Source organism: Ursus americanus, chromosome 32 (genome assembly GCF_024610735.1).
Source record: "Ursus americanus isolate L20-20 chromosome 32, mUrsAme1.1.p, whole genome shotgun sequence".
Classification (NCBI taxonomy): Eukaryota; Metazoa; Chordata; class Mammalia; order Carnivora; family Ursidae; genus Ursus; species Ursus americanus.
In genome coordinates, this window is record NC_142158.1 from 28,206,550 (window position 1) to 28,215,066 (window position 8,517).

Below are 8,517 nucleotides of genomic sequence, written 5' to 3' on the forward strand. Positions count from 1 at the left end.
ATGTACAGAAAAAAATTCAAAATGGATTAAAGACCTAAATGTGAGACAGGACACCATTAAAATCATAGAGGAGATGTAGCAATTTCTCACTAGATATGTCCCCTGAGGCAAGGAATAGGAAAGCAGAAATAAACTATTGGGACTTCATCAAAATAAAAAGCTTCTGCTCAGCAAAGGAAACAATCCACAAAACTAAAAGGCAACCTACGGAATGGGAGAAGATAGTTGCAAATAACATATCTGATAAAGAGTTAGTATCCAAATTCTATAAAGAACGTACCAAACTCAACACCCAGAACACAAATAATCCAGTTTAAAAAATGAGCAGAAGTCATGCATAGACATTTTTCCAAAGAAGACATCCAGACGGCCAACAGACACATGAAAAGATACTCAACATCACTCATCATCAGGGAAATACAAATCAAAACCACAATGAAAGATCACCTCACATCAGTCAGGATGGCTAAAACTAACAGCATAAGAAACAAAAGTATTGACAAGGATGCAGAGTAAGGGGAACCCCCTTACACTGTTGCTGGGAACGCAAACTGGTGCAGACAGTTGGGAAAACAGCATAGAGGCTCCTCAAAAGGTTAAAATATAACTACCCTAGGATCCAGCAATTGCACTACTAGGTATTTACCAAAGAATACAAAAATACAAATTCGAAGGGATACATGCAGACAATAGAGAAAGATACAAAAAGGAAGAAAAATAAAGAGATCTAGATAAATAATGTGCAGATAGACATAGAAAGAGAGACAGGCAGAGATGCAGTGAAAGAGTGAGAGACACAACAGAGACAGAGATGCAGAGACAGACATAAAAAGATGCAGAGACACCCGTATGTTGATTGCAGCATTATTCACGATAGTCAAGATATGGAAGCAGCCCAAGTGTCCATCAATAGACGAATGGGTAAAGATGTGGCATATATATACAATGCAATATGACTCTACCAAAAGAGAATTAGATCTTACCATCTGCAACAACATGGATGGATCTAGAGGGTATTACGCTAAGTGAAAGTCAGACAAAGACAGAAAAATATCATATGATTTCACTTATAATGGAATCTAAAAAGCAAAACAAACAAACAAAAAACCCCAGAAACACTCCTAGATACAGAGAACAAACTAGTAGTTGCCACAAGGGAGATGGATGGGAAGATAGGCAAAATAGGTGAAGAGGATTAAGAGGTACAAACTTCCAGTTATAAAAGAAAGAAGTCATGGAAAGAAAAAGTCAACATAGACAATAATATAAGAATGTTGTATGGTGATAGATGGTGACTATACCGATCGTGGTAGCATTGAGTAATGTATGGAATTGTCAAATCACCGTGTTGTACACCAGATACTAACATAACATTATATGTCAACTGTACTACAATAATAAAGAAATAAAATATAATAAAAAAGATGCAAAGAGACACACCGAAAGAAAGATAAGGGACAAGGAGAGACACACAGAAAGGTGCACACAGAGATACAACAGAAAGACAAGAGAGAAATGAAGATCTCATTGAATGTTTAAATCTAGTTACTTCTTTTCTTCTAAATACTTATTTATGTATTTGAGAGAGAGAGAGAGAGAGCGGGGTGGGGGGCGCAGAAGAAGAGAGAATCTCCAGCAGACTCCCCAACGAACACGGGGTCCCACGCGGGCCTGGGTCTCATGACACTGAGAATCAAGAGTCTGATGCTTATGTGAGGTAATAGAGGTGTTATCTAACCTTATTGTGATAATCATTTCTCAATGTATACGTTATCAAATCATTCCAACATATACCTCAGACTTATATAATGTTACATGTCACTTATAGCTCAATAAAGCTGGAGGAAAAAAAAGAAAAAGAAAAAAGTCTGATGCTTAACCGACTGAGCCACCCAGGCGTCCCTGGATCTAGTAACTTCTGAAATCAGCTTGAGCCTGGACTTTCTCCTAACACGAACACAGTAAACTTGAGCTGGGTTTCTATCATGTGAAACCAAAAAAAGTACTTTTATTGCTGGTTATACATTTTAAAAAAATAAAAATGGCCCTTGATCAATGTGATTTGCCAAGACATATTTGAAACATCACTGTGGTTCTCTGAGACACCAGGGACCACTATATCTGTACCTGGATAATTCCACTATCAGCTTACACACACAATACTCACCAACCCTAAAGAGAGGCCGGCACACCCTTAGGCCATCGCACTGAACAATACTAAACACCCATGAAGGATGTGACTGTTGAATTGTTTCTCTATCTTCTCTGCCTGCTCCTCACATAGTACCCCAGATGCCTCTAGTCTCCCTTCGAGGAGCAGTATGTCCTTTCATTCTGCTCTGGTTTCCTGCCTCCACCCAGTTAAGAAGACTCAGAGTACAGAGAACTCATAATCATGTTTAATTATGGTAAATTCTTTACATTCAACTAAAAGGCTTCAATGAGCTCCTCTTGCACAATCGGAGCAGGAAGAATGGAGACAGAAAAGCCCTTGGGGCTGGAGTACATGCTGCTGGCAGGGAGCGCACAGGCAGAGGCTCCGAGGCCAGTGCAGAAGCAGCATCACAGCCACATCCTTGGGGCAGGAGTCATAGGAGGTGACTGGGCGACTGCAGCAGAGGCACTGTAGGACTCTGATCTATGTGGGGGACAGGCGGTCAGGCAGCTGGGAATTCTGGACAAGGAGAGGCAGGCATTACAGGAGACGGAATCCCAGGTATCCTCAGGCGTCAGCGCAGGAGCCCTGTCGAAAAGAGAGTGATCAGAACAGGGGACCCTGAAGGACGTGCTCTCTCCCCTCCTCTCAGGGCCACTGCGGCATCAGAGAAAGCTGAGGTCCAGGGCATATTGTCATCACCTCCCCCAATATCTCTGTAAAGGTGAAATCAACTCAAGAGAACTCCAGCTGCACTCAGATGTGTGCGAGGCAATGGAGCAGCTGTGACCCTTTAGGGGGATATTAAGGTTTTAATAAGTGTAATGATAACTCACCTTTTTCCCACCACTAGTAGCCTTTCATTTCTAAATTCACACAGGCAGTAGCTACCAATACGTAACACAACGTGGGCATCATCCTGGTGTCTAACACCTAAGACATGGCTTCACAGAGATACCACCAAAGTTATGGCTTCGTTCTGAGGAACAACTCTGGATCCGCTACAGAAACTGGTCAGACGTCTCCCCTAGCTCTTGTCCTCTGTAGCAGGGACAAGGCCATGAACTGAGACCATTGTGCCCAGTGCACTCACCTCATGATCTTCCCTCTCTCACCTGTGCCCAAACCCCCACTGAATCAGAGCAGAAAAAGTACCTGTTGGGGGAGACCCACGAGGTCCTACAAAAAGAAGTAAAAGAGAAAAAGGTCTCATTACACAAATAGCCAGTCTCACACTCACACCAAAGGGAGGTGAGATAAACAACTTCATTGGAATTTTACTTTCTCCCTACTCATCAACCACAAGAGCTTAACTGCCCTAAGCTAAAATCCCCCAAAATGAATGACGCGGTCCCTAGAAGGAAGGGAAGCAGATGCTCTGACCCTCTGAAATCTTTCAGAAAGGAGCCAGTGAGACAGTGATGAACTGTAAGAAAGCCCTAAACATACTCCACCTGTTACCTCTGTGATAAGGCTCCTTTTCAACCAGTAACATCAGATTCCAAAGCATTCCCCTAGGTTGTTCCGTGTCCTCCCACCACCAGTCCAGCCTCCTAACTTTCAGGGTCAGAAGGAAAGAGCTATCTAAAGAGGTCAGCCCCCCACCCCCCGAGCAGAGGGCCTCAGGCAGAGCCCTTCTTCCCCATTTCCCCAGAGTGCCTTACCTTTCTGGCTCCTGTGACGGATGATAAGGCCCAGCCCAAGGAAGATCAGCCCCAGCACAAAGCCTCCGATGCCACTCAGCATCTTGCTCCGGGCAGATTCAGACTGTGCCCCTGGGGAGCAGAGCCTGAGTGTCAGCGTTGTCCCCACAACCCCCAGGGTCCCTTTGGGGAGCCTGAAGTCCAGTCTGAGGCACAGGAGGTGGAGGTGCCAGGGGAAACTAGTGCTCCCTTCTGAGCACCTCTAGGGGAGGGAAGGACCCACCAAGAGATCCTTGCACACAGTGTGTATGTGAGAGAGAGGGGGAACCTGAAACCCACTCCTCCAGACACACCCATAACCTCAGACTCCAAGACCCCAGTCACCAGCCAGAGGAGTAAATGCTTCAGAGCTGCAGGGCTGGGTTGTGGGGCCAGGTGTGGAGAACAATCTCCCTAGTATCTAGAAAGACAGTGAGATCAAGAGTCTTCTGTTGCCCCTGCCATGGGACAAAAGGCTCTCATCTCCTGGGATAGCCAACTCAGCCGCACCATCAAGGATGAGGAATAGAATGGGACGGGTGGGACGAAGCTCTGTCTTGTGGGGCCCACTGTGAAAGGAAACAGACTGGCCCTTACGCCACTCCACCGTGATGGGGCTCTGGAGGCTGGGATGCTCCACATGGCAGGTGTAGACATCTCCTCGCTGGGGAGTCATTTCCAGCATCACCAGGATCTGGAAGGTCCAGTCCCCATTCCTAATAAGTGGAGTGGACACGACACCAGCTGTCTCTTCCTGGTCATTTCGAAACCACCGAACTTTGATCTGGCCTGGGTAGAAATCTGTCACTGAGCAGACCAGCAGATTGTGGTGGTTCAGAACCTCCGTCCTGGATGGGGAGATGGTCACTGTAGGTTCCACTGAGGGGAGTAACAGACAAGAAAAGACACTGAGATGTGAGACTACACGGCAGGTCTCCCCGTACAAGAGTCCTCTCTTGGTACCAGGGTGGAAAGATCCCTGGATTCCAAGTCTTGGATTAGGATCTGAGCTTGGCCACTTTATTAGTTTAAAGAAACACATGAGTCCGCTTACTTTTCATTCTGATGAAATAACAGTAATCATTCTATGAATGTTATTCTGTTGATACCAACTGACAAAATGAAGCATTTTTAAATTATAGATTGCTGTATTACACAGGACACTTTTCATAACATTTTTTAAAATAAAAATAATAAATCAGGACTTCTTTCCTTCCACACCTATTGACATGTAACATGGTTGCTAATCCCTAACACCCAAGGTAGTTAGTTGTGAAATTAAATGGCATAATACAGATGGTGTGTGGTAAGGTATTTGTCTAGAAATAGGTGCTTATTGTCTAGAAATAGGTGCAAGTAACTTGCAGAATGTCTACCCCTGAAGTGTATGGTGATGCCTGGAGGAGGGGATGCTGAGGGACGGAGGATAGGCAGGGTTCAGGCCAAAGGAAACCTGAAACAATTTTTATTCAATAATTTAATAGCATCAATTTATTGACTCCAAAACTTCAGCTCTTTCTATTTTGACATTTAATGAGACTTTCTAAGAACTTAAAATTCTGCCTTAAACACCATTCAAATATTGTTTAAATTTTAATAAACACTTCTTTCTTAGACTTTGCATTCACAAACTGTAACTTCAGACCCAAGTCACAAGGTTTACATTAAAGCATTAAGCAAAATAATAAAGACTACTACAGTCAGACTTTAAGGTTTATTTAGCCTTCTATTTTCTCTTGAGCCTAAGTGGACGGGCAGCCGAATACATTTATTCATTAATTCCACAGAGGATCGCACTCACACTACACGCCAGTCGCCCTGTCAGATGCTAGGCAGACAAGAATAAGGCAGTTCCTCGCCTCAAAGAAGTCCAGGGCCAGTGACAGCCGTTTAAGAAAAATTTGGCATGTCACGACCCTAAGGTATTTACCACGTGTGCGAGGTGCCCTCCCCCCCCCCCCACCAGGCCCAGACCGCTAAGCTTCGCAGGGGCCAGGACTTCTCAGCTTAGGACCCGGGAGGGGACAGGGGGCTCACTGGGCTCGGCTTAGGGAAAGGTAGGGAGGGAGAGACCACTGTTAAGTACGGGGCCGGGGAGGCTCAGAAGTGGCAGAAACAGCAGAGGAAGCGCAGCCTCACTGGTGGACCCACCCCCCTCTGCAGGGAATGGCGGAGGGCTGCGGGGTCGGTCCCCCAGCTCGGCCCCGCGTCCCCGCCCCTCCGTCGCCCGACGCGCCCCGCCTCCCGGTCCCCGCGCGAGAGGCCGCCGCCAGCCGGCTGGGTCCCGCCCCTCCCCGCGCGGAGACTCCGCAGGCGGAAGGGGGCGCCGCGGGGCGCGAAAGGCCTGGCTCACCTCGCCGCTGCAGGATGAACCTGTCCTCAATCTGGTAGTTGTGTCTGCACACCGTGTCCACCGCGGCCCGCGTCTGCTCCATGATGTCCTTCTGCTGGTTCCAGTACTCAGCGTCCGGCCGCCCCAGCTCCGTCACCGCCCGGAACTCCCCCACGTCGCTGTCGAAGCGCACGTTCTCCTCCCGGTTATAGATGTCTCTGACCAGGAGCCGCACCCGCTCCGTGCCGTTGGTGAAGTAGCACTCGCCCTTAAACTGGAGCACGAAATCCTCTGCGGAAAATCACCGCGGGTCAGTCAGATCTCCGCGCCTCAGGCCAACCCACAGCCACCGGCCTGGCAGGCCTTGTGCGGCACTAGCAGGCGGCCTGATGAACTCGAAGGCCTCCCACCTTGGATGCCTGTCACTCAGGCCCTGAGAATCCTCTTTCCCAGGCCGGCCTGCCCTCCTCCAAGGGCTTCCAGAACTGCCTTTACACAGGAATGGGAGGGAAGAAAGCCTGTCTCTAGGGACAAGGCCCGGGACCTGTGAGCCCTGCCCCAGTCTGATAACTGAGTAAAACAGGGCAGTCGGGTTGATTTTACATCCGTCCCTGTGCTTGGATCAGGACGTTCTCACATGAAATCCCATTTCCCTTAGAACTCCGGAGAACCTCAGACAAGTGTCCACTAAGCACAAGAGTTCAAAGGAATGAGGAGAGAGGTGCAGAATTGAGCTTGACCTCCTCCTGAAAAGCATATTCTCTTAGTCCCCTGCAAGGGCCTTCCTTCTAATGCCTGGGTTTACACTGAGTTTCTGTCACACCCACCCAACTGCAGTGTGAGGTTTGCTCACTCCTGCAGAACTAAAAGGAACACACACCTTCCAAGTCCTAGAAACATTTTATTCATGGAAAGAAAGTATTGCGAATGAGATAAAATATTAAACCCTGCCACTTACCAGCTTCAGGCAGGTTACTAAACAAAGTATGGATACCATACCTGTAATTTGTAAAACGGAAGTCACAATTCCTACACATTGGGGTGTTAAGAAGATCCAGAGTGAATTTATATTATACGAATCCTGTGGCTGAAATGGTTTCTCGGTATGTGCTATTTCTCTTCTCTACATTCTCCTTCCTCCTAAATTCAGTCCACCATCAACTCAAGTCTCTGAATCCCACACAAGTTACTATCTGACCATAAACTAGTGAAACTTGAACTTAAGTCTCAAAGTCTCTGGGCATTCAGTCAGCTTCACTCAAATACCAAGAGTTTCTGTCCACGCGCACTCCACTCAGAATCAGGAATGTACAATCCTTTTTGTCAAATACCAAGACTACAGAGACCAGTGCTCCCCTACATTTCTCCAACACAGAATCCCATAGGTGTAAACTAGACAAGGTCTTAGGGGACGCTGAAATGAAAAACCCTGCTGTGATTCTTATTTTCTTATTTTCAAAATATTCTTATTTTCAAAAATAACCCAAATGTCACTTTGTCCCGTCAGTGGTAGCAGATGGACACTTCGTTTCCTGCTCCCCATTATAACATCCCCAGGATGGATTGAGCCCATGGGATGGGGAATGTCCTCATCCTTAGAAGTGGAAATGAGAACGTAACAGAGCTGTCTACCCCAAAGAGAGGAAACCTGTGATAAAAGACTGTAGTCTGAGATCACAGAACCTTCCACACTCCAGCCCAAAGGTTCTTCAGAGCCTGTTCCCCAGAGCTCCGGCTTGGGGAGCAGGTGCCCTGCACTTACGTGGAGAGTCTCTGCCCTCAGCCGCTGGGATGCTCAGCAGCACCAGGATCATCATCACAGCTGCTGTCCAGAGGCCTCTGGGGATCCACGGAGCCATCTTCCCAGACGTCACTGGGAACAAAGGAAAAAAGGAATGGTAGTCAACACAGCTCCTACCTGGTGGCTCTCAAGTACTCACTTCAGAGAATAAAAACCTGTGACTCTTCCATCCACAGTAGGATTGGAGAGTCCTTCGGAAGGAAACCAATCAGCCTTGGAGCTGACATACCTCATCTGTCTCGGGGCAGACATTTTTTAATGAAGGTTCTCAGTTTTTATGAAGGTTCTCAGTCCTAGGTTCAGAATCCCTAGGAAATGAGCCAATCAGCACTGGAGCTGAAACACCTCATCTGTCTCTGGGCAGACATTTTTTATGAAGGTTCTTACCCCAATTTTTTATGAAGATTCTCAGCTTGGCAGTATGTCTTCATCAAATTACACTAGTGAACATTTGAGGTGAAGATTTTCTCCTACTTATAGAAATTCTAAAGATTGAATGCCTTAGGGGTTTAAGGAACTGAATGAAAAGAGACTCAAGAGTAGACAT

At 46.8% G+C, this 8,517-nt stretch overlaps 1 protein-coding gene across 1 annotated transcript; it reads right to left on the reverse strand.

Annotated features, from left to right (window-relative positions):
* Positions 1-2,377: 2,377 nt before the first annotated feature.
* On the reverse strand, positions 2,378-8,130 carry LOC123790950 (boLa class II histocompatibility antigen, DQB*0101 beta chain). The gene is made up of 6 exons (XM_045795559.2): positions 7,932-8,130; positions 6,191-6,460; positions 4,435-4,716; positions 3,820-3,930; positions 3,311-3,334; positions 2,378-2,743 (listed from the first exon to the last, which is right to left on the reverse strand). Exons 1-6 carry the CDS (start codon positions 8,026-8,028, stop codon positions 2,730-2,732), a joined length of 798 nt encoding a protein of 265 aa, XP_045651515.2. The 5' UTR covers positions 8,029-8,130; the 3' UTR covers positions 2,378-2,729.
* Positions 8,131-8,517: the final 387 nt, after the last annotated feature.